The 26189-nt window shown below is 39.2% G+C and overlaps 2 protein-coding genes across 3 annotated transcripts in view; one reads left to right on the top strand and one right to left on the bottom strand.

Annotated features, from left to right (window-relative positions):
* Window positions 1-1950, bottom strand: part of PTCD2 (pentatricopeptide repeat domain 2) — a 32462-nt gene extending 30512 nt beyond the window's left edge. Inside the window, 2 exon segments of the mRNA XM_002921339.4 lie at window positions 24-116; window positions 1678-1950. Coding sequence (XP_002921385.2) covers window positions 24-116; window positions 1678-1921 — 337 coding nt within the window. The 5' untranslated portion in view covers window positions 1922-1950.
* MRPS27 (mitochondrial ribosomal protein S27) overlaps window positions 1684-26189 on the top strand; it is an 83612-nt gene continuing 59106 nt past the window's right edge. The window contains exons 1-4 of one of the 2 annotated variants that reach the window (XM_034656341.1): window positions 1684-1756; window positions 7295-7372; window positions 18996-19066; window positions 21297-21355. In XM_034656341.1, coding sequence (XP_034512232.1) covers window positions 19013-19066; window positions 21297-21355 — 113 coding nt within the window. In that variant the 5' untranslated portion in view covers window positions 1684-1756; window positions 7295-7372; window positions 18996-19012. Of the gene's footprint in view, window positions 1757-1850; window positions 1981-7294; window positions 7373-18995; window positions 19067-21296; window positions 21356-26189 lie in introns of those variants that run through there. The other variant, XM_002921340.4, reaches the window with a different exon arrangement.

The raw sequence follows: 26189 nt of genomic DNA, 5'->3' as shown, positions 1-26189 counted from the left end.
ATTAACAAAATAGATTCAATTACCTTTGGAACCAGGAAGATGATACGCAACAGCCACCTTCTTATGCTGAAATTCTTTTAATTTCACAATATTATCTGTAAGTAGGTATCTTTTAGCTAAAAATCAAAGGAAAAAGTAAAATCATTTTCATTATCTTATACTTAGCAAAAACATGAGTAGAACTTGATTGCCTCTTTCTAATAATTGATCTTCACTTAATATAAATAATCCATCTGGACAGCTACAAATAAGTCACCTTGGGGAAAAGTAAACATCTCTAAACTACTGGAGAATTCAAATTCTCACCAAGTTTTGTTTTTGTGTGTGAAAGGAGCTAGTGATTAACTGTATGGAGATGGGTTGAGAGGAATCTGGGACATGAAAGACAAATATACATTGCCCATCTAGTTATGGGATTACAAGGGAATAAAAAAAACAAAAAACAGGGGCGCCTGGGTGGCACAGAGGTTAAGCGTCTGCCTTCGGCTCAGGGCGTGATCCCGGCGTTATGGGATCGAGCCCCACATCAGGCTCCTCTGCTATGAGCCTGCTTCTTCCTCTCCCACTCCCCCTGCTTGTGTTCCCTCTCTCGCTGGCTGTCTCTATCTCTGTCGAATAAATAAAAAAAAATAAAAATCTTTAAAAAAAAAAAAACTAAACTAAAAGTTACTGTTTAAACGTCAAACTGGTAGATCTAGTTTCTGTTAATCTAGGTGGAAGCACATAGTGTAGTGCAAACAGCTGGTGTGTGACCTTTGGAATTCCCGGTTCTGCCATTTGTAAAATCAGGAGTTAAGGCCTCTCAGAACTGGACTGTGGGTATCCTCAAGATACATTAGAAATCACCGACCACAGCTTAGTAGAAAAGGTAAGTTTGGGAAACATTTCGGATTCTTGGCTGTGCATGGAGAGGAGCCTGGTCAAAGAATCATCATTAAAGACATCTCTGTACCGCAATTAACAGGTTACCAATAAAAGGCGTTGTTTATTTATGAGAAGGCAGTCCAGAGAAAAGCTTACAGCAGCGCTGTACTGTTGTGCTGCCTGAGTGCAAATCCCTCCTCTACCACTTTCCTTTCACCTTAGACTAATTACTTGGCCTTGCTGTTTCCACGAAAAGAAGCGAATGTCTCCCACTGGGGGTTGTGAAGAGAAAAGGAATCGGTTTACGTAAAATGCATAGAGTAATACCTGACACCAAGTGTTAAGTATCTTATTATCACTCACCAGTATATTCAAATTTAATCATTTCCATAAAGTTATTAAGGGACAATTTTACAAATGAAGAAACCTGCGCAAGGTCTTTCAGGCTATTAGCGGCAGAGCTGGGGCGCCAAACTCAGAGTGAAGACCTCTGCTACCCAACTGCGCACAACAGTACACCCAAGGGGGAGAGGGATTTCCAGACAACAGCGTCGCCTCTTCTGAGGGACTACTGCAGCCCCAAGGTCGAGACCCCAGCCCGGCTATCTTTTGGTTCCCAGTCACACGGGTGTCCAGGACACCCAGGGCCAGGGCGGCACTCGAGCGCAAACAGAGAACGAAAGAGCAAGCTCGGCTGCTCCAGGCCAGTGAGTGACTGAGACACTGTTATTTCTCCCAAGCGATGCCTGCTGAGGTATTAACCTCCCTTCTTTCCCATTCCTCCCCTCCTCCACGACCAGAGGCCGCGGATACCTCCGAGAGGGCAGCGGCAGCACGTGAAGCCTGAGCCTCCCACCCCGGGATACACCGAACTCCGCAACGCCTGCAGCAGGTCGGGCTTCGGTAGCCGAAATGTGGCAGCCATGCTGTCCGGGGCCACACCAACTACGCGAGCTGGGGAGGGGGGCGGAGCGTCGGCCTGTGACCCCACCCCTTCCTCTGCCCGCAATCCCCGGACGTTCTTCCTCTTGGTATGCTCCAAGATGGCAGCCCCCATAGTGAGGCGCTGGTTCCTTCTGGCGCGGAAAGTGCCTCTACCTCCGCTTTCTCTGGCAGGTTGGTGGCTGTTCTGCTTTTGTGAGGCTACTTCTTTAGGCACCTGAGAACTCTTCCTTAAGTGAAGGGAGCTGTGGGCTTTCAAGAGGACAGGAAATGCTTCTGGGATCTAGTTGCTAGAGAAACCATTTGGAGCGTTGGGTAGCACAGAAAGTATGGCCTCTGACCGTCTCCTTACCCAAAATAGTGCCTGTCCCTCCAGAGGTTGCAGAGTAGATGAAGTTATGACATGAGGTTTTTTCCATCTGATTTGCAGGGTTTGTGTGTTGGGGTGGTTGTCTCTTTGCTGACCATGAAGAGCCCAAATGTGCCCACTTCAGAGCTAGGAAGTTTTCCTCCCTCCTTAAATGTCTTTGGAGGGGCGTCCTAAGCCTACTCCTTACCACCTCACAATTGGAGACCTTTGGTTTCCACTTGGGATAAGAATTTCAGTACTAATTTCTCATTATCTTATGACCCGGGGCACAACTTTTGAGTGACCTTTCTATGCCACAGTTTTCCACGTGTAGAGCCAATAGGTACTTCTAAAGTGTATTTGACCCTTGAACAACTCAGAGGTTGGGGCATGATCCCAGGCAGTTGAAAAATTGTGTTAACTCCCGCCAGACTTAAGCCTACTATTGACCTTACCTGTAACAAACAGTCCATTAACACTTATTTTTTATGTTTTATGCAATTGTATAGTGTATTCTCACAATATAGTGAGCTACAGAAAATGTTATTAAAATTTTAAGGGAAATTAGATTTAGAGGACTGTACTGTATTTATTGAAAAAAAAATCTGTGTAAGTGGACCCATGCAATTCAAAGTGGTATTATTTCAAGGATCAGCTGTACTTGGATATTTGAGTAAACGGTACCTCACTCAAAACATTTTTAATGGATCTGCCGACAAAGACATGAGAAAAAGTTGACATTTATACGAGCTAAATCCTGATAGGTGTATGATTATATGACTCAAATGCAGTAATCACAATTCATGTTTCCAGTGCCTGTTATCTTCTCTTTCCAACATACCTCCTCTAGCTCCTATTAAAAACCAACACTTATGCTGTTGCCCACAGTTCTTTAGGAACAGCTATTAAATACCAGTGCGAAACCTCATTGTTGGCCACCAGGTTTTCTGAGGATTAACTGGTTGACCTAGCAGGTGAAAATGTTTAGTGCCATACATTAGGTAAAGCGGTATGTACAGTACTTGGCATCTCAGTAAGAATTAGCTTCTGTACCTATTTGCTAGTATGCTTAATTATGGCTCTTAGTAAATGCTTTTCAATTTACACAAGACCTTGAATTGTGTATCAGGGAGACTACCATGGTTGCATTGTGTTTGAGGCAATTATTCTAACAAGGGAATGGATATTAGATAAGGGTGAATTGAGAAATTTTCAGTTGGCATTTTGTCCTTAAACTGGTGAACTTGTAGTTGGATATACCTGTGTTGTTACATTGTGGTAGCTACTAGCTACATGTGGCTACTGTAATTAGTTAAACGTTTACAAGAAATTCAGGTTTTTTACTCACACTAACCACATTTTGAGTGTTCAATAGAGCCCTGTAGTTAGTGGCTTCAGTTGCACAGCTCCGAGTTGAAAATTTCCATCATTAGGTTCTATTGAATAAGCACTAGGTTAGACGATAGAAGAAAGGAGTCTTCACATCAGGAACTGGAAGCTGTAATAGAAGTGTGCGGGATAGTGCATTATGAACCATCCCGGATTTGAGAATGCAGATAAGGTGATTGACTTTTAAGTCAGCATAACATCTTGAGCCATTACAGGAGAAGAGAGGGAAAAATGTACTTGTTACAAACTAGAAAAGTGGTTTAAATTTATGAAGAGGGTAGAGAAAGCAAATTTATTGGGACCTATTACATAGTGAACATTTGAGTAGGCACTTAACATGCCTTCATTTCAACTATGATACAAGGTAGGCAGTATTTCTCTATTTTACATATGATGAAAGAGGCTCAGAGACTGTGCAACTTGCCCGTGTTTCATTTCCAAGATCCATTTATTAGCCAGGCAAGGATTCTAGCTTAAGACTTTGTGACTCTACAGCGTATCTGTGTTGACAATCATACTGCTTTTCGTTGGATGGAAAACATGTTTGGAGACGTTGGTCTGAAGGCCAAAATAACTATAAAGTGAGTAAGTATATAGAGCCAATCACTCTTCACTGAACTTTGAAACTCTGGTCTTCAGAGGTATTTTTTCTAGAATTAAATAGAGAAAATATTTCTTTTTATGGTGGACAGTTTTATCTTAGAGAATATGGTTTTCCCCAAATCTAACTGGCTGAAGGATAACCAAGTTGAAGAAAGGTTTATATATACCGTTGGGTGGCATTTACAGGGTGGGATTAATCAGGCTCAGAGACCTAAACCTGGGAGGCTGTTATCGTTTTATCCACTTACTACTTCAATGTGGTCTGAGGGTTAACACCGTGGAAAATTGTTAGAAATACAGAGTCTCTGTCCCCACTGAAGACCTACTGAATCAGAACCTTCATTTTATCAAGGTTCACATACACATTAAAGTTTAAGAAACTGATTTAGATTTTCCACTTTGCCATTGTTCACCCAATTTAACATTCTGTCTGTTATAGGAAATCTTTGATTCTAATGTAAATATACAGACCTTCCAAATACTATACGGAAATGCAGAGATTTTTTTAAAAATGACATAATTTGTAAAGTAGCAGAAAGACAAACATCTTGCTTTAAAAGGCTTATAGAAATGGAATGTCTTTCTTAAGGTGTTGTAATTTCCTTTTGTTGTTGTAACAAATTACCACAAATTAGGTGTTTTAAAACAATACAAGTATTGTACAGTTCTGTAGGTCAGAAGTCCAACATAGGGTCTTGCTGTGCTACATACAAGGTGTTGAAAAAGATAGGTTTCCTTCAGGAATCTCCAGGGGAAAATCTGTTTCCATGTCTTTTCCCTCTTCAAGAGACCCTTTACATTCCTTATTATTTCTTTAAAAATATCTTAGTTCCTCTTTGATACAGTCCTTGGAAGTTTTTTCATATTACTGCATCATTGCTTAAGTTTTAGAGCTCAAATTTAGCATATTATTCTAGTAAAGTTTTGACCCGTATGGTAAGGGAGGTTAACTCCCTTTAATTAAGGTAATTAAGGAGCGGCCTTTTGTGACTGGCTTCTTTTTCACTTAACATAAAGTTTTCAAGGTTCATCCATGTTGTAGCCTGTATCAGTACTTCATTTCTTTTTATTGCCAAATAATATTCTGTTGTAAGAATTTATCACATTTTGTTTATCTTTTTATTAGTTGTTGGATATTTGCATTATTTTCACTTTTGGGCTATTACGAATAATATTGCTATGACCATTTGTATACCAATTTTTGTGTGGATACATGATTTCATTTCTCCTGGATATATACCTAGGAGTGAGATTGCTGGGTTGCATGGTAACTCCACGTTAATGATGTAGGAAAGACGTTAGGGTTCCTAGCCGAAGGCCAAGAAAGAATTCTTGAGACATCTTTGGTGCAAAAGGGTGGTTTTATTAAAGCATGGGGACAGGACCAGAGAGCAGAAAGAGCTGCCCTGGGGTCTTGAGGAGAGGTTCATTACATACTGTCAAGTTGGGAGGGGGTTAGGGATAATGTAAGCCTCCCAGGTATTTTGGAAACAAGGTTTCCAAGATCCTGAGGGGGCTTGCTATTGTTAGAAAAGGTCATTTATTACTGTTTAGTAAAAACTCAGTCTTGAGACCCTTCAGATGTATATCAATTGTTCATATACTTGGGGGAGGATTGCCAACATGTATCCTGAGGGGTAGAGATAAAGGAAGTTTCCAAAAGAATTTTTATATGTTAGAGTAGACTTACGGGGGCCTGGGGGTTGGGCTAAGATTGCCTTTTGCCCTTAGCAAACTATCAACATAAAGGCATTTTAGTCCTTGGGGAATGTCACTGTGCCTGTTTGAAGGACTTGTCAATGGGCTGTAGGTAGTAAGGAAATTTAATAGTTTTTCTTCTGTCTTTGTTTCCCACATCATTAACATTTTGAGGAATTGCCAAATTTTTCCAAAGTGGCTGCGCCGTTTTACATTGTCACCTACAATATATGAGGGTTCCAGTTTCTCTACCTCCTTACCAATAGCTGTTGTTATCTTTTTTATTATAGTCATTCTAGTGAGTATCAACTGGTATTTCAGTGTATTTTGCATTTCCCTAATGGCAAATCATATTAAACATCTTTCCATGTACTTGTTGGCCATTTATGTGGGCATTTTTTGTTTTTGTTTTTAAAAAATGTCTGTTCAGGGGCGCCTGGGTGGCACAGCGGTTGGGCGTCTGCCTTCGGCTCAGGGCGTGATCCCGGCGTTATGGGATCGAGCCCCGCGTCGGGCTCCTCCGCTGTGAGCCTGCTTCTTCCTCTCCCACTCCCCCTGCTTCTGTTCCCTCTCTCGCTGGCTGTCTCTATCTCTGTCGAATAAATAAATAAAAAATCTTAAAAAAAAATGTCTGTTCAAATCCTTTGCCCATTTTTCAGTGGGTTTTCTTTTTAAATTTTGAGTTGTAAGAGCCATTTACATATTCTGGTTACAAGTCCCTTATCAGGTAAGTAATTTGCAGATATTTTCTCCATTCTATGAGTTATCCTTTCATTTTCTTAATGGTGTCCTTTGAAACACAGAAGTTTTAGTTTTGCTTAAGTTGGGGCTCATTCTTATTCATTCTTTGAGCTCATGTTAATCTAGCATTGCCATGTGCCAGTCATTTTGCCAGGTGCTGGGAATACAGTTATGCCATCTAGTGAGTTACCTCAACTGTGGCTTGTTAGGTTTCTCTTATTTACTAGTAGGGTGCTTGGTTACTGGGTAAGATACTCTTTGCTTTATGTGAAGTAAGGATAAATATGCTGATCCAAGTCAGATGGAAATGTTTTTAGGACTAACTAATGATTATAAAGCATTTGATTAATGAGTTAACCAACAGTTTAGCCAGTATTTGGTTTCTAAGGAGTTCTAGGACTCACTTTGGCTATAATTTAGGAGCAACAAATGGTTTCTAGTCCTAAAGTTATAGGAACAAAATTACCAGCATTCTTGCCCGTAACATTATTATAGAATTATTCAGTTTTTCTGTATCTTCTACTTGTTAGAGGTGGAATGCATGTTGTCATGAACTGAATTATGAACTCTGCGATATTGTTTATAGTATCATAGTAGAATCTTTACATAACCTAGTACATTGAAAATATGACAAAGCTATGTTTAATAAGACATATAAACTGAACCTGTTGTGAAGCCACACCTGTTAATAATTAACTTTTTCCTCAGGTGAAAGAGGCCTGCTTTCTGCAGCATATGTGGACAGCCACAAATGGGAAGCAAGAGAAAAAGAACACTGTCACCTTGGTAGGTAGCTCTTGGGCTGTTAGATATGTCATGTCAGTCACTCTGTGTGTTTACCATCATGTTCGTATGATGTATTTATGAAGTGATGCTTCTGTGATGATCCCATTCACATAAGCATATTTTAAGTCTTAAAAAGAATTAGACTGTTATTTTACGTGTGGCAAAATCATTTTTGCTATCCTATAAATTTCTGTTTCATTTTTGCCTTGATTAGTCTCCCTAAGTTATGTAAACAATTTTCTTCTTTCTTGTTTTTTTGTCCAGTTTAGTCATATAGTTAGTTACCGTGCAGGTTGTCTCTGTTTTATATTACCTGCAGATAAAAATATGTTTTATATTTTCATCCTTTTTTATTGTCATTTCTTAACTTGTGGTCTTTAGAGTTCTTTCTGGCTCTTTTCTATTTTATTACCAGGTAATAGAATTGAAAGCAGTGTTATAATCTCATACAAACCATTTAGGGAAAATAGTTGCATAACATCTTCTCAGGCAGTAGGCCCCTAATTATATTTCCTTTTCCTTGTTCTCTAGGTCGTATTACATAGATAGTAGCCTTTCTTTTCTAAAATAACAAGTCCTAGGGGTGCCTAGGTGGCTTAGTCAGTTAAGCGTTGACTCTAACTCTTGATTTCAGGTCAGGTCATTGTGTCAGGGTCGTGAGATCAAGCCCCACATCCAGCTCCGTGCTCAGCATGGAGTCTGCTTTAGATTATCTCCCCCCTCCCTGCCCTTCTCCCCACTCCTGTTCTGTCTCTGTCTCTAAAATAAATAATGAAATCTCTAAAAGAAAGTCACTGACCCTATGAGCACTTTGTAGAAATATAAATACTTCATATATGTAATATACATTATATGTAACATCATGAGGACATTGATAAAATCAGACAATTGGTGATAGTTTTATGGGACTGATGTAATTTTTTGATCAATTCCAGTGCTGATCTAATATCCTCCCACAGATTTCTTTCTCTGCTTTTTTGGGCTCATGTTAAAGAATGAAGTCCCCCTGTGTTTATGGATTCTTCTAATAAGTGAGGAAGGAGGGAGACATTCTTTTGTAGCTGTCTGTAATGGCTAGCTTGGGGTGGGGAGGGGTTTCAGAGAACTCATCATTTTCTCCCTTGGTGATGTTACTGCAAAGAGCAAAATTGGTTTGTACATCCTGGAATGGCTGTGTAGGCAGGGGCTAACCAAAGCAGAGCTGTGAAGAATCTAAAGGTAAATAACTACACTGAAATGTAGAATCACTGTGAATAGATAGAAATGCAGATGGGTACAGACGTGGTGTACTGGCAAAGTCCAGTACCAAGAGTGGCATTATCATGTGGGACACAGTTTTATTCACAAAATGGTGAACAACTCTTGGTAAAGTTCTGAACAAATCTAAGTGCCATCTTCAGTTTCCATGGTAGTTGCATCTATGGAAAATTCAGCTTATTCTCAAATTTCGCCCAAAAAAACTTTGCCTTTGTTTATATGTAAGGTGGAGTTAGTTCTGTCTATTATCAACAGGTTGATTTTTTTTTTTTATTCGTGTTATCTCTGCCATGTCAGAGATGCCATGGTATGTGGGGCAAATATTTTAACCTTTTATTTGTAAATAATTTTATGTTATTTTTTTTTAAAGATTTTATTTATTTATTCGACAGAGATGGAGACAGCCAGTGAGAGAGGGAACACAAGCAGGGAGTGGGAGAGGAAGAAGCAGGCTCACAGCGGAGGAGCCCGATGTGGGGCTCGATCCCATAATGCCGGGATCGTACCCTGAGCTGAAGGCAGACGCTTAACCGCTGTGCCACCCAGGCGCCCCTGTAAATAATTTTAAACTTACAAATACTTGTAAGAATAATACAAAGAGTATCTTTATACTTTGCCCAGATTCACCAATTGTCATCATTTTGACCCTTTTGTTTTTGCTTTCTCATTCTGTACGCACTTTTAACCGTTTGAGGGTTTGTTACATTACGTTATAGCCCGTTAAGCTGAGTGCTTTGGTGTACAGTACCTGACATTTTTTAAGAAGCCAGTCTCTTTTTTTTAATAGAATATTCTTCTTTTGGTATTTGTCTTGTATTTTTTTCAAAATTAGATTCAAGAAAGGGTCCCCTGGCCAGATTATTGTCAGTAATGTTGTGTCCTTCTCAGGATGTCTTCTTGTCTGGAGACACTTGATGTCCATCTGCCCCTCACTGGTGAGGTTAACTTTGATCACCCAGTCAAGTGTGTGTGATTTTTCCCCTGGAGAGTTACTGTTTTTCTCCCTTGTGACTAATGGGCAGTCTGTGGGGAGACACTTTAATATCATGCCAGTGTCCTGCTGCTTATCAAAAGTTTCCCCCTAAGTTTAGTATCCATTTAGCTTCTTGCCTGAATCAATCTTTACTATGGTGGTTGCAAAATGATGGTTTTCCAATTTGTTAATACCTCCACATCTGTAATTAGTACTCAGTATTCTAATGTAAGTAAGAGCCTTCCGTTCCCTTCCATTTCTTTCTCTGTTTATTATCAGCATGGTCTTGTGGATTCCTGTTTTTCTTTTAATGATTCATTATCATCCTTGTTATTTGGGTGGTCACATTGTTCCAGTGTTGGCTGGTAGAAGTCCTTTCAGCCTGACTCCCAGTTTTCCATGTTGTATATTTCCTGCTCGAGCCCTGGAATCAACTATTTCTCCAAGGAGTCCTGGTTCCTTTTAGTAAGGAATGGTATTAGAAACCAAGATTTCTGCACTAGGTGTCCTCTTGCTACTATGGAGTTTTTGCTTCTTGGCCTGTTCAGTGGCTAAAGCTAGGAAAAATAAGTATACATAGCCATGTAAACATATATGCACATTCATGCATATAAGCTTACCTGTACATATTTTACAAATAATGAGTTCATGCTGAAACCTCCAATTCCAGTTCATCCCCACAGAGCTCTTCCTTGCCTTCTCTAGGCCATATTTATATCCCTTCTTTACCAAAAACTCTGGCTTCCAACAGGGACAATGTTTTGATGTGTTGGACAGTCTCTGCATTGCAGGTTATCTAATTTTACTGTCTTCCGCTCATTCAGTACTCCTTGCATTCATTGTGATATTCAGAAAACACCCCCATATTTCTAATTGCCCTCTGGGGCCTTTAGTACTACTTTTGGAAACCACTGTTCCAGTGATGAAACCAACATGGACTCCATTAATTGTATAGCAAAGCTTGTTCTGGTATGCCATGCATGAACTGTAAGAAAAGTGCTGTGGAAGTGCAGAGGAGAAAATGAAGAATTTCAGGAAAGCTCTTGTTAACACTTTCCTAGGCATGCAGGGAAAATTAGAAAAGACCATTGTATTTGGTGCCTTGGTATAGGATATAGTCACCTCTTTGTTATTAGGGGACAAATTTATGGGAAGTTGTACATAGATTCCTGAATAAGCAGAAGCTGTTTGCCGAAGAATGAGTGTAATAGAGTATAAGAAGTCTGCAATAAATAAATAAATAGCAAATGTAGGTAACTGTCTTTGTTAAGATTAGTACACTTGGAAAAGCAGTAACAGCTACCATTTACTGAAGACTACGCTCCTTGAATACCCTCTGTATATCCTGAATCCTTATCTAGTCAGAATTGATTTTTTCCTCACCCTATATTCTTACAGCACGCGTGGTACCATCCTTGCACGTTTGATGTGGTGAAAAGTCTGCACTTGGGGGCAGACATGGGGATGTGAGCCCTAGCCCTGCCAGCTTTCAGAAACTCTCATTTAACCTTGTTCCTGTAGCCATAAATTAGGATGATGATAATGCCTGCTTCAGTTAATACCCTACCATACAATAGGTGCTGCAGAAATAGGTGGAATGAACGAATTTCTAGGCCCCTTGATTCTACCCCAATATAAAAGATAAGGGTATGAGGTAAGGTTTTGAAACTCAAACTGGTCGGAAAAAAAAAATAGAGACTCTTTGAGACAATATTTGTTTCTGCTGTGTAACAAAATGTAATTAAAACTTTCGCGCCTATATGATATTACTGCGTGTATTCCCTAACTCTAGGGTTTGGGTTGAGAGGTGTGTGCTGAGAATTCAGGCACTGAGCTGGGGCTGCATCCCGAAGACCGTGCGGTAGGTGGCAGCGCCGCCTCTGCCGAGACCGCTGCGCAGCCTTTGGAACCTGGCGTCTGGGTGCGGACCTTTTCGGAAGCCGCCTCCGTACGCGCTTGCGCGGAGTGCTGCCCTTAGCATGTGGAGCGCTGTGATTGGGCGCTGCGACCTGGTGCGGGCTCGCTGATTGGGGGAAGGAGGAGGGGCGATATGAGGCTTTTACTCCGCGCGTCTCTATTGGAGGGCGTGGGGTGGAGTGGAGCGGGGTGGGAGAGGGAAGATTCCTGGGTGTGGGTGTGGGGCTTCGACTTCCATCTGCTTAAGTGATTTCGCCTCCAAGCGGAGTACTTGCGGGGGAAGTGTTCAGTGTTTTCTCTGACGGGCGTGAGGCTCTGGTGCCTCTTGTTCAGTCTCATTAGTAATTTTCTATTAGAGCCTTGGGGGCGGGCTGATGGGGATCTGTCCAGCTCCCAGTATGAGGGTAATTTATTGATAGGGAGCACTTTGATTAAAACCAGGAGTGCTATTTAGTACCTACACTGCATTTTAGGGATCAAGCAGGCCATGAATGCAGGGCAGCTCCTCTCACTTAAGAGTCAAAGGCAGCTTTCATTCCTTGCTGGTTCTGTTGTAAGCACTTCATAGGTTCCGTCGCATTTAATGCTCACAACAGCCAGCTAATGCAGGTGCTGCTATTCCCCGTTGTGGATGAGGAAACTGAGGCTATATTCTGACACTTACTTAAGGCCATTGCCTTTATGCTGAAAAACAGCTTTCTCCGTGATTGCTGTAGTACCTTCACTTCTACCATAGCATCTTCCCTTGCACTGAACAGTAGATCTCTTGCTTTTTAAAAAATACATTTTGGTCGCAGAATAATATATACAGAAACGTGCATAAATCATAATGTATAGATTGATGAACCCAGTAAACAAACTAATGTAAGAAATAGAACATTCCTCCCACTCAAGAAGCCCTTATTGTGGCTCCCATTTCCTCTGAGGAGGAACTTCTAACACCATGGGTAAAATTTTTTAAAAATGTTTTATAATGGAAAATGTAAACATACAAAGGAGAGTGATTGAAATGTGGAATCCCCAGTACCGATCATCTGGCTTCAACAGTTACCACCTCATGGCTTACCTTTACATCATCTGCAATTCTCCCCTTCTGATTCTTTGGTTTATTTTGAGGCAAATCCCCAGATAGTATGTAATTTCCCCCATAAATATTTTAACATATATGTCTCAAAGGTAAGGGTATTTTTAATACCATTATTACACCTAAAATATTAATAATTATGTAAGCATGAAAGGTACAGTCAGTGTTCAAATTACCTGGATACTCTTATAAATCTTTTTAATGGTCTGGTTGAATCTGGATTACGTGTAAGGTCCATACAGTGCAATTCATTTTATTCTCCCCTTCTCTTGCCTCTTTTAAAATCTTTTTTATAGAAACATACAAAAGTAGAGAGAATGGTATAATGAATCCTCCTGTGTCCTGTCATCTGGCTTGAACAATTACCAATTCCTTGCTAGTCTTGTTTCATCAATCCCCTTTCCCATCACCTGATTACTTTTTAACGAATCTTTGTTAGATCATTATATGTGTATTTTCACATGTACCCCTAAAAGATAGGATTTTTAAAAAAAATATAATACCATTGTCCTTTTTAAAAATTAGTTGTTCCTTAACATCATTAAATATGCCATCAATATTTACATTTCCCCAGATGCCTTATATATATATATATTTTTTTTTTTAAATTTATAGTTTCTCGAAATGGGACCCAGATAAGTTCATACATTGTAATGTGTTGAGATGTCTCTGAATTATCTTTTAATCTGTAAGTTTCTCTTTTTCTTGTAATTTATTTATTGAGGAAAACAGGTCTTTTGTCTGAGAGTTTCCCACATTCTGAATTTGCTGTTTTCATCCTTATGGTGGTGTTTAACATGTTCCTCTATCGTGGTGTTTAACATATTCTTCTATCTTCCATATGCCATATAAAGCTGGCATAATAGGAGGCTCGATCAGATTCAGGGTTTCCTTTTTGTTTTTCTTTTGGCATGAATACTTCATAGGAGGTATTGTTTACTTTTATCAGAAGGTACACAGCGTTTGGTTATCCCTCTTTGATATTAGAGGCCTTTCATGATCATTGCTTATGTATCTATTATTTCATTAGGAGCTGCAAAATGTTACTATTTTAATTCTATCATTTCTTCCTCATTTATTACTGAGAAAATTTTTACAAGATTTTTTTTTCATCAGCAGTTTAGTTATCCTGAGATACAGTTTTTATAAAGAGGCAGCTTTCAAGATAATCCTACCATCCTTTCATCGTCCTACCATCCTCCAAAAATGATCAATGAGGATATATTTTTTTAGATACTGTTATGAACTCCTGGATTTAAGCCTTCCACACATCTTAATCCATTACGGTTGATGTTTTTTTTGAAAGGGCCTTAGTTCTCCAACTGGGCTTTTAATAGAGCCCTAGGATTCTTGAGCTTTCCAACTCAAGTCAGAAGATTGCTGTTTTAGACTGTTTCTGTACTGGGCTTCCCTTTGGTTAAAATAAACACTGAATTAAAGCACTGTGTCTGAAATTCCTCCACTAGCCATGCAGATTTATTGAGGAGGTACAGGGTGCAAGTTAACAGCATTAGCCAGTTAGCAGCTTTTTAATTACAGACTAGGGCCCACAGTGAATAGGACTAAGGAGAAAACTATTTTGGGAAACTGAGCAGGGCGCCCGTAGGAGGGCAGGCCTGATGAGGAAGCTGCCTGTGTTCCATCGGAAGACGTTCTCTCGCTTGGGTCACCTTGCTAGGGGTAAGGGCCCTGGTGATGAGCTGAACTGGATTTCTGAGCCTTACTGAATTAAATATTTTATTTCTAATTTTTCACATTATATGTAATTATAAAGTAAAGGACATCTTTTGGTTTTAGTTATTTTTTGTTTTAAGAACTCCCTTTCCAAATGCAAAGAGAATTACTCCATTGACACATTTGAGTTCAGGTTGAAACTAAGCACTGTGGTCATCTTCTCTCATTAGCTGGTGTTTAGTTTTGCTGTGTCATTGCAGCTGGGGAGGTCTTTAGCTCGTTGCAGTGATTTTTTCAAACCTTGTTCTTGAAGCCTGACAGAAATCTTCTGAAACCTGCTTTTCTAACTTTGTCAGTTCCATATTTGCATCTATATCTGATATTTATATATTTATTAGGTTTCACATTTATCATCTGGCAGTTCTAGAGATGGGTCTGAGTTGTGCACGTCATCCTCCTTTAGTCTCATTTTCTTAGTATATATGTATATAAATCTTGCTTTTAGATTTTCCTTTATTGGAACTATTTGTTTTAAAGTTTCTGGTGATAAACAGATACATGGAAACCCAAATATCTATTTTCAAAATGGTTTCTAGGTTAGTTTTTCCTATTTCCATCTGTTGTTTCTATACATATGTCATGTGTGCTTGTTGTTTTTTTAAATGTGGGAAACAAAAACATAGCTTCAGACTGTTTTCTGATCACTTCTTCTAGAGGATACAATAATAACTTGTATCTAATTCTTTATTATATAAATTAGATAAGGTACACAAATATTCGTAAGCCCAGAAAAAATTTAGTGTTGATTGGGTAACAATGGTAGACATTTACATAGAAATCATGAAAAACCAAAACCATCTAATAATTTTTCACCTAAAGCCCAGTCGTGTATTTGAATTCTTAAAAAATACTTAATTTAGGTGTTTTATTTTCCACCTTATTCCAGAAATGGAATTCAGTTTGATATCCTCTTTGAGCTTACAAGCAACATCCAAGACTTATTTTGTGTTCCCTCCATAGTAGTACTCAGACATGACTCATTCTAGTTTTTGTGAGGATGCATCAAAGTCTCTTGGGGCTTTTGTTTAAAAATTTTTATTTCCCCAGTCTCACCTCAAGCCTACAGAATTAGAATCGCCCTCTGGGTTTGTGAAACTTAGGGATCTGAAGTTTTCAAGTCTTGCAGGTGATTCATATCCTTGACCAGGTTTGTGAATGATTACACTCCTATACTTGGAATCGTGTAGGGTCCTTAATAAAATCTTTTATGACCTTAGATCATCAATGGTGTTGTTTTCGTCAGACAAGAAGAACATTTATACTACTATACATTTCATTTTCTGGACATACTTTCACATTGTCTGTACAGCTTTAAGTTTTGTTAGATGAAGATCCATTTTCCCGTATAGCTTTGTTGACCTCAACCATTCTCTGCAGTGTATATTCCTGAGGAGCTGAATGACAGGCAAGAAGGCCTCTTCTTTGGCACATTTCTTTGAAGAAAACCTGGGCATCTGTAGGCCCCTCACTGAAACATGAAGTGTGATTTTGGCTGTTGAAGCTCATGGTCCAGAAGCCTGTGGTGCTGGCCCTCTGTAGGCCACAGCTGCCCCAGCTTTCCTGGCCATCCCTGCTCCGTGCAGTTTTCTGCCTCATTCATCACACTGACACCATCGCATAAGGTGATTGGTCACATATAATATTTAGCAGCAAATCCCTGTCTGACTTCTAACATGCAAATGTTACTCCTCTGATGCTGGTTCTGCAGCTGTTGCCTTTTTGAAGCCCCAGCCAATTTCACTTGACTGATGATATCTTGGTGTGAAGGGTTAAAATGGAATCTTGAGTTACCACAATACAGAAGCCAACTCAATAGAGTGTATATCGTCAGGATATGATATCTTGAGACCACCGTTTAGTATCATTCTGTTTGCAATATTAATTTGCCTTAATGTGAAGAAATTTTAAGGACCTGTTTGTGTGTGTGTTAATCTTTAATCACCTGGTGTCAATCCTTTAGTCATAAGAAAAGTAAACTTTTACATCGTATCAGGTTTTCAGGATTTTGTGTTGCTTTCCAACAGTAGCTACTGAGTCACTGAGAGCATTGCCCCAGGTAAAGAGGAAAAAATGGTTAAATGCACAGCAAAAAGTCTTCAACAGATACTTGCTGATTGATTGCCTCTGTCTTTTTTCCTTGACACTAATTTCTTCTACCAGGGAGTAAAAAAACTTGGAAATTTAATTACTTCTTTCTCCTTCCTTCCTCTCATCCTTCCCTCCCTCTCTCTTTCGTTTCCTTTCTTCCTTTTATTCACTTTTTAAAGATATTTGTTGAGTGCCTTTTATAAAAACTGTTCTAGGAACTGAGAATACATCAGTGAATTAAGTCCTTGCCTTCATGGACTTTACTTCTAAGTATAAAAGACAGAAAAAAAAAACAAACACGCACAGACCAGCTGATGTAGACATTTGTAGGTCATAGAAAATGTTTTGGATTTAATTCCACGTATGATAGCAAGCTTTTGGCTGGTTGAGAAAAGTAAATGGCAGGATCTGATTTATCTTTTAAAAGGCTTACTCAGGGGGCGCCTGGGTGGCACAGCGGTTAAGCGTCTGCCTTCAGCTCAGGGCGTGATCCCGGCGTTCTGGGATCGAGTCCCACATCAGGCTTCTCTGCTGTGAGCCTGCTTCTTCCTCTCCCACTCCCCCTGCTTGTGTTCCCTCTCTCGCTGGCTGTCTCTATCTCTTTCAAATAAATAAATAAAATCTTTAAAAATAAAAAAATAAAAAAATAAAAGGCTTACTCAGACTGTTGTGTGGCGGTTAGATTGTAAGGGTGGAGGCAGTAGTTAAGATGACTAGTCGGGAGGTGGGAGATTAGTAGTGGTAGTGGTGAAAAATAGATATTTATATTTCAAATCTAGAGCCCATAGGATTTGCTGACAGTTGGTTATAGAATGAAAAAGAACGGGGTTTAGGATAATGCCTAGGTTTCTGACCTGAATAAGCCCGCAAATGTAGTAGCTGTTTACTGAGATGGGAAATGCTTGGGAAAAACAGGTTTGAGGAGAAGGTTGGAGAATTAAGAGGACATGTCATGTTTAGATACATATTAGACACCCAAATGGAGATGTCACCTCCGCAGTTGGAAATACAAGTCTGAAGTTACAGGCAGAAGTCAGGGTAGGCATATACATGTGGAGCAAATAATCCACAGATGATGATGAAAGCTGTGGGAGAGAGAATGCATGAGATCACCCAGGGACTGAGCAGATGGTGAAGAGGAAAGTCTACCTTTCAGGACTCAGGCTCTCCAGCCTTTAGAAGTCAGCAAGAGGAAATCTTGCAAAGGAACCCAAGAAAGAGGAAAAAGAGTATTTCCTGAAGGACAGAATGATCAACTATATTACCATGCTAGGGAGAGGTCAAGTAAGATGAAGATGCAATATTAACCCATTGGATTTAACAATGTGGAGGTATCTTTGGTGGTAGTGAAATGATGAAACCTAAAATCTGATTTGAATGAGTTAGAGAGAATAGACCTAAGGAAGTAGTAACAGTGTATCAGGGAGGACTCTCTTTGAGAACTCTTGCTGCTGAGGGGAACAGAACAAAGGAGAAGTAGCCGGAAGGAGAAATGAGGTCAAGGGAGATTTTTGTCATTTTGATTTTTTGTTTAATAAATCNGAAGTTCATTCATTGTTAAAAATAGAAGGCAGAGTGTATGTGCACAGATTCTGGTAGCCTGGAAACCTGGTGGTAGGNAAATCATTCATTGTTAAAAATAGAAGGCAGAGTGTATGTGCACAGATTCTGGTAGCCTGGAAACCTGGTGGTAGGAGGATGAACTTCTCTTTATTGCTTCTATTTTATACTCAGGGAAATAAGACACAAAGTCAAGAGCTGAGGGGAGGGGAGAAGGGGAAAGAGCATATTGTAAGTTTGAGAAGCAATGAGAAGGTGTGAAATAATTCTTTTGGAGAGTATGTTGCTTAGTATTTCAGACTTTAAACTGTGACATAACATTGTAGTCTCAGGAATGTGCAGTATTTCTGTGGATATTTTGCTTAAAGGAACCAGAATAGGAACAGTTCAGTCCAAAACTCACTAAATGTAGACAGAGTGCCTTTCTGATTTGTTCGGAAAATGTATAAAAGTCATTTGATAAATTCCAACCTTTAAATTTTTGAATCACTAATTTAGCTCCCTGGTTCAAAATGCAAAAGGAGTAAATGTGTAAGTGATGAAGTATCTTCTTTCCTTGGGTCCCTACTGTCTTAATTCCTTTCCCTGGAGTCTGTCAATGATGACACTTCCTTGTGTTTCCTTCCAGAGATACTTTATTGATCCGGTTTTTTTTTTTTTTTCATGTAGGCTCCATGCCCAGCTTGGAGCCAGTGTGGGGCTTGAACTCAGGACCCTGAAGTTGAGACCTGAGCTGAGATATTGATCTATTTTTTAAAAGCTAAATATATGGTAGGATTTTTAAAATAATCATTATTCCAATTAAATAAATCATGTTTGAAGATATTACTAATATTCCTTTTTCCTCTTTAATTTATACAAAATGATTTATAAAAAGAGCAAGAAAGAGCATCTGTTTTAATAGTGACTTTACAATGTTGGTAGCCATCTGGCAGGAGTTGTATCTGTTAGATTTTTCTTAAGAAATATGTATATTTAACAAGGTTCTTTTTCCTTCTTTGTCTTCACAGCTGATCTAGCATCTTTAATGGATAAAACATATGAGAGAAAGTTGCCTGTTAGTTCTTTAACAATATCACGGGTAAGAAAACTTAAACTTGTATATTTTCGAAGGAGGACCAGAGGCTCTTTATATAGATGAGGCTGTGTAAATAAAGACTATCATTCATAGGAAATATTTCTTTAGAGTATGTTATGTTTTTGTAAACTAATAGATGTTTCGTGGTAAAGTAGCAAATTTCTATAACTGAAATAAAAGGTAATAAATTACCAGACTCTGTTATCAGTGATCATTGTTGTATATCTGATTTATTTTATTTTTCCAGAATATGATATTCTTTTTTTTTTTTAAAGATTTTTTATTTATTTATTTGACAGAGAGAGAGACAGCCAGTGAGAGAGGGAACACAAGCAGGGAGAGTGGGAGAGGAAGAAGCAGGCTCATAGCGGAGGAGCCTGATGTGGGGCTCGATCCCATAACGCTGGGATCACGCCCTGAGCCGAAGGTAGACGCTTAACGACTGTGCCACCCAGGCGCCCCCAGAATATGATATTCTGTTCTGTGATACCATGATTTTTTTTAAGTTGGTACCACCCTTCAAAATAATAGTATTCATTTGTTAATATTGGAAGTAATTTTGATACTTGAGAAAGTCTATAAAAGAATGGGTATTATTAACGTTAACTCCTGCAGTATGGTGGAGGGGAGAACAATATTAGGCTGGGAATCGGGAATAGTAATAGATGGTAACCATTACTGAACACTTTCTATGCCAGCCATTGTACTAGTTTCTTAATGTACATTATCTTTGTTAATTCTTATAGCGGCTATTTGAGATAAGCACTGTAAACTGCTTTTTACATGTAACACTCAGAATTTGATAACTTCCTCAAGTTCACACAGTTCATAAGTAGAAAAAGTGGGCTTCAAACCCAGATCTCTGTGACATCAAACTTCTTTTCTGTTGCCTCCCTCAAATAGAGATCTTTTCTTTATCATGAATTCACTTTGTGAATTATCTACTGGGCCTCTCTCAAAAATCTCCTCATTCCCAGTGTGGGATCAATAGTATCTCCCTCACAGGGCTGATGCGAAGCTAAATGAAATCTTAGTTGTGAAAATTTGTTGAAATTAATGGCACCATAATATTCAAGATGTTGTTAAGTCTAAATGAGGAAAAGTAAAGAAACTTATCCTTTTTAGTCTGGGTCCTTTCTTTCTCCCTCTTGATATTTTCCTTTTAGTAGGGAAACAGTTTTAACTAGGTCATAACCTAAATTGTATAGACTTATAATTTTCAGAGGGAACTGAAAAGCCATTGCTCCTCTCTTACATGATGGATAAAATTTCTGTATGCCATAATACCTGATATTGTTTAAGCAGCACTTTAGAGCTTAACAGGCTTTCATGTACATTTTCTCACTGGGGCTCACACTCTTCAATGCAGGTGCTTGTATTCTAGTTATGCAGATGGAGCAGCTGAGTTCCAGAGCGGCTATGCCATCTGTCTCTGCCACACAGCAAGCAATCAGGAGAGCTAGTTCTCAACTTCAAGTCCTGTGTTTGAAGCGTATTTTCTCTGCTCCTTAATGAGATTTCTAAATAAAATCCTTAAGTCCCAGACATTTTTAGAAAGTCTCCCCCTTTTTACTCTCTCTTCCTCTTCATGAGGTTTTAATTATATTCACAACATGCATTTTCTCCTACTCCATCCTTTTTGCCTGTGTTCTACTTTAGGGTAGACTCCATCCTTGGAATAATTATTTCTGTTTGTTTCTTTATTTTAGAGTTAAGGAGCACACACAGGGAATTTATGGTTCAAAGGAAGACTTTGTTAGTGCAAGGATCACAGGTTGACTTGGAACCAGGGTAGAAAACCAGAGTAGGAAATCATTTTCTAAATTTAGATTTTCATCTCTTGGGCCATATTTTCTCAGCCATTAGAGACTTAATCTTTTCAACTATGTGTTCTCATGTTTGGACCTTGGAACACAGAAAATAGCAGGGTTTAAAGATAAAGGGAAATACTGATAACTAATGATACACCTAGTAGGAGGAACTCTCTCTTGTTCTGAGCAAGTTTCATGTTTGGTTTTCAGTTTATCTAACCAAGGTTGATCTACATATGGAAAAAGAGAAGCCATTGTATATTCTTTGCATTAGAATAAAGGGTTTCAGGAATGGAGTCATACCATGTGAACAGTGGTCCAATAAAATGGGTATCTTTTCTTTTTTAAGGTCATTGTGTGAATTAGATCCAATATATGGCATAATCTGTATTCAACCAAAGGTTTATTTTTCTGTCTTTTAGTTTGTGGACAACATTTCCTCTAGAGAAGAGATAGACCATGCAGAGTATTACCTTTACAAGTAAGTTTTCCATTTTATTTGGTTGTATATTCTCTTACAAAAGGTGGTAGGTATTATATATGTTTAGCACCTTGCTTTTGAAGTTTACATTTTGGAGCTATTTCCCTGTCAGTTATAGATAGCTTCCTCATTTTTTATAACTGGATCATACTCCATATTATGAATATACAATTAAATCAGTTCCCTGTTAGGGACAGGAGTTTGAGGTTATTTGCTCTCTCACTTTGTATTAAGTGCAGTGGAGTAACGAACAACCTTGTACATATGTAATTTTGCACATAATTCTCATAAGTATATACATTTGTATTTACAATAGCCATTGCCAAATTGCTTTCTGCTGAGATTTCACCAACTAACATTCCTGCCGGTGGTGATGAGAAAGGCCTGTTTTTACAGTTTGGTCACAGGAGTTTTCACACTTCTGGATTTTTTGTCATCTGATAGGTGAAAAATTGTATGTATCTATTTACTTCTCTCCCTTTCTTATTTGGATGGAAATACAGTCCGTATGCGCTATTCACCTATTTTTAATTAACACTATATTTTAAAACTTTGGTACATTACCACACTTACTTCACTCTTTGTCACAGCTGTGAACAATCCCACTGTGAACTATAGACACATAACGTGTACAAAGAAATAGAAGCATGTTCAGTACAGCACCATCTATAGTAGCAAAAGATACGAATAACCTAAAGTTCATTAAATAAGGGGCTGGTCAAATAAATTTATTCTGATAGTTGGTTTTTTATCAGATATCTATCAAAATGATACCCTACAACTTTTTATTTTGATTCCTTATTGTGTTTTAAAAATCTGATTTATGATTTGTTCCAATTGCTAGGTTTCAAATATAGACTCCAGTTGAAACTTAAAATGTTTTCTAGTAAGCATTACATTAAAATTTGCCATTTGATCTTATTTTGCTTTGACTGAGAGAGTGTTTTATTTTTTCCATCTGGGTACAATTTTTAAAGCTTTCTTTATATTGGTGAAAATTTATCCAATTTTCTTTCATGTGATTTTACTACATAGTAATGAGCCCTTTTTTTTCTTTCTGAATTGGGTAAATTCTACCACCTTTTTCCTGTTTAAATGTAAATCTTAAGCAGATTAGATTCAAACCTGAAAACATATATTTTAAATCTGAGTTCCCTTTAATGATACCATAAGTTTAAATTCTTGGGGCGCCTGGGTGGCTTAGTAGGTTAAGCATCTGCCTTAGGCTCAGGTCATGATCCCAGGGTCCTTGGATCGAGCCCCCCACATTAGGCTCTCTGCTCAGCGGGGAGTCTCCTTCTCCCTCCGCCCCTCCCCTGCTCGTACTCTTTCTCTCTCTCAAATAAATAAATAAAATCTTAAAAAAAAAAGTTTAAATTCCAAGTCCTGAAATCATAATTGCAAGTGCCCTCCTACTTTCCATTAAGATAAATGTAAAGGAATTCCTCGATGAGGTAAGCTCTGCCTTTCTTGAGTGGTTCTTTGCACTGTAAGGCTCCTTTGAGAGTTATTTTTGCCTCTGGTGGAAGGTGTGTTTGGGGTAGCATCTGCCTAGTTCTCACTCTTTTGCTTTGTTGATGGCAAAATGCTTAAAAGAGTTACAATGTCTAAAGAGAAATTATTTCTTAGAATTCCATCCTGTGGGACACAGTGCCATAACCTTGGAAGAAATACAAATTTACAAGTACTGTAGCATGTATTTGATTTCAGTGATTCAACATTCAGCAAGTAAGTGTTTACTGAGCACCTACTGCATGTCTAGGCTGTGTCAATGTGCTGGTATATAGTGACCGATAAGTTAAACCTTGTCCCATTCCTCGTACATTAAAGTCTAACTGAGAAAATTAAGTCCCGCCTTGAAGACCTCCATCCATGATTCTTCACATGATGTTTGGCCTGGAGTCTTACTGAAAGTGTCCTAAAATCTCTCTCCTGTTTCCATATAGAACATATACAAGACTCTTACCCGTCTTAAATCTGAGCCGCTGTTTAATTTGCCGTCCCATCCTTTGCTTAATCAAAACTGATGTTCTAACATGATTTTGAATGTCAACAATACTTTATAAAAAAACAAAACTAATGTTCTAATTATGACTTAAATCACTTTTCTATTTCTATTCTTTCTCCTCTTCCATTGCCAAGAAAATTGGCTCTCTTTTTCTCAGCTTTTTTTTTTTTAAGAAATAAACATTTTTGTGACTTCATGAGTTTACTGTTATATGTGTATGGGGCTAGGTATAACCCCAAAAAACTGCATCAAGATGTAGATAATGGAGGTTGGCTAGATTCACTCATTAGCTAAATGTCTCACTCCTGCTTTCCACCCTTAGCGAGTATATACAACAGTTATGCCTCAGAAAAATTATAAGTTACAAGTTAGGAACTCTTGGGGTTTCTCTCCATTAATTGATATCAGGAATGTTAATCCCGAAGACACCAGGGGCCTGTGGTGTTTCCACTGGTTAGGCCTTCTGCATGCATTCCAGATGGGATGACTGTAGACATCTTAGAGTAACGTTACAATCACAAGTCTAGGGTGAGGAAATGTTGAAGGGATTTCTTAATCCCAGACAACTGACAGCTTCTTTTGCGACTGCCCTGAGGACGTCTCATTCCCCAGGCAGTACTGTCGTTGAGGGTAAGGCCCACAACAGGACTTTGGACTGCCACCTCTGTCATTAGCTCAGCTTTTTCACTGCCTCAGCCAGTGCAGACCAGGCTCAGCAGGTGGAACATAGCTGCTCCATTCTCTCATCTTCTAGTGATCAAATCTCCCCAGTGATCGTGTAAAGAGTATTAAGGCCAAAGAAGTTTGGAACCTAGAGGGATCAGTGGCGAGCTGACTGAGCATCTGCCATCCTGTCAGGTGCACAAGTAAGCGGTTCCAAGTTCCAGCAGTTCAGGGTGCTGCTGACACATGCCAGCTTGTTACCATCCTGTCATCCCAGGAGAGAATTTTAGCCTTTGAATCTCCTGAAGGACACAGGTTTAAAAGTTTAGGGACTTCAAGATTAAGAGTCCCAGGGATCTTTTAAGCAGAGTTAGAAAGGCTGCTGTTGAGAGAGCAAGAGGGAGGAGAATTTCCAAACCCCCCCTCTTTGGGCTGAGATCTGTTCGCTGGGGGCCTACAGTCCGATGATCAACTTTTCCCCCATCATTCATTTAAAAAAAAAAAAAAACAAAGAAAGGGAGATGATGCACTAAACAAAGAAATAATGTGAGCTTGGGGCGCCTGGGTGGCACAGCGGTTAAGCGTCTTGCCTTCGGCTCAGGGCGTGATCCCGGCGTTATGGGATCGAGCCCCACATCAGGCTCCTCTGCTGTGAGCCTGCTTCTTCCTCTCCCACTCCCCCTGCTTGTGTTCCCTCTCTCGCTGGCTGTCTCTATCTCTGTTGAATAAATAAATAAAATCTTTAAAAAAAAAAAAAAGAAAGAAATAATGTGAGCTAAAGATGAAGTACAATAAATCGAAGCACAATAAACAAAACCCAACAGCTAAAAAACAAGAAAATAAGGCATGCTAAGAGCTGTTGGATAAAGGAAATATGGTTAAAACAGGAGAACAAAAAAGTGAAAAAGAATAAAATGGGGTAAGAAGGACCTGATCCAGTACATATTCTGTTCACCAAATATGTGTAGATATGGCCAGGAGGATGGGAAATAGGCAGAGGCATGCTATTGCAGAAATACTCTCAGCGGGCTGAGTAGTAACCCTTTTAATGAGTTGTTTTCAGGCTATGTTCCCAGAAGGCCTGGAGCTGGCTTCTCATAGGGGTTTGGGGGTGTGGGTTCGGGGGGAAGAGGCAGTGAGGGGAGAAACCAAGTGCTGTTGCCACTAGCCCTCTGCTTCTGTTTAAGCCAGAGAAGCTGTGTCTCCAGCTGCTTTATGGATCAGGGTCTGCAGAGAGAATTCAGAGAGGTATGTGAACTTAGAATAAAACTGTGTATTTTTTTCACTAACCTCTCAGTAATATTTAGCATTTCCTTTCATTATGAATACAGGCAACAGATCACAGTATTATAAGCAGCATCTGTGTCTTTCTCACTAATAGAAACAGGTTTTTCCAATGGCATTACGTTTGTTGCACATCTTAAATTATGCTCATCAGTGCTTAGAAATTACATTGGGAATTAAAGTGCTAGAGAAGCACATGTTCCCACATCTTAAGGATTTTTTAATATTTTGATAATTTTATTTCACTATAATTGGTTTCCTTTGTGATCCTCTGTGCTTTTATTTTATGCATGTAAAACATTCTGGGAAGGGTATTATGAGCTTTCAGAGTTCCAGAGAGTTCTATGCTACAAAGAAATGTCAAGAACCCCGCTATGAGATCATGTTTGAATGAAGGTCCTTTGCTTAGGCCGATTCCTGCTGCTTCCCCCAGGCCTTTTGAAGTTTTCTAGGTCTTTGTTTTTTTCTTCCTACAAAGAAGGCTTTATTTTCTTATTTTAGTTTAGACTTTATAGAGTAAGACAAACATATGGCTGATAGGTATGCTGTTTTCCAAATGAAAACTTAAATACAGCCAGCCTCCTGAACTTCCCCACCGAGCCGGAAGAAGGTGAGGGGAAGGTGAAGAGAAGAGGACAGGCCCCTAGGTGCTGTTGGCAGGAGACCAGTGCCGGCGCGGCGTGGGGCAGGAACAGGAGCACTTCTGCTGAGTTGTGGTATCACCAGCCCTCTGGTTTGGTGAGGGAGAAGCCATGAGACTGCCCAGCCGTAGCAGCAGAGGTTTTGAGGCACCAAGGAGAAAGGTAACCCCTCAACTGATGGCTGCTGAGAAGAAAGGTCATTCAGTGGGCATCTGACTGCTGAGTCATGCTCGATATT

This window comes from Ailuropoda melanoleuca, chromosome 3 (assembly GCF_002007445.2).
Source record: "Ailuropoda melanoleuca isolate Jingjing chromosome 3, ASM200744v2, whole genome shotgun sequence".
In the NCBI taxonomy this organism is placed as follows: Eukaryota; Metazoa; Chordata; class Mammalia; order Carnivora; family Ursidae; genus Ailuropoda; species Ailuropoda melanoleuca.
Note: the sequence above shows the minus strand (reverse complement) of the source record. Positions and strands in the feature narration are given on the sequence as shown.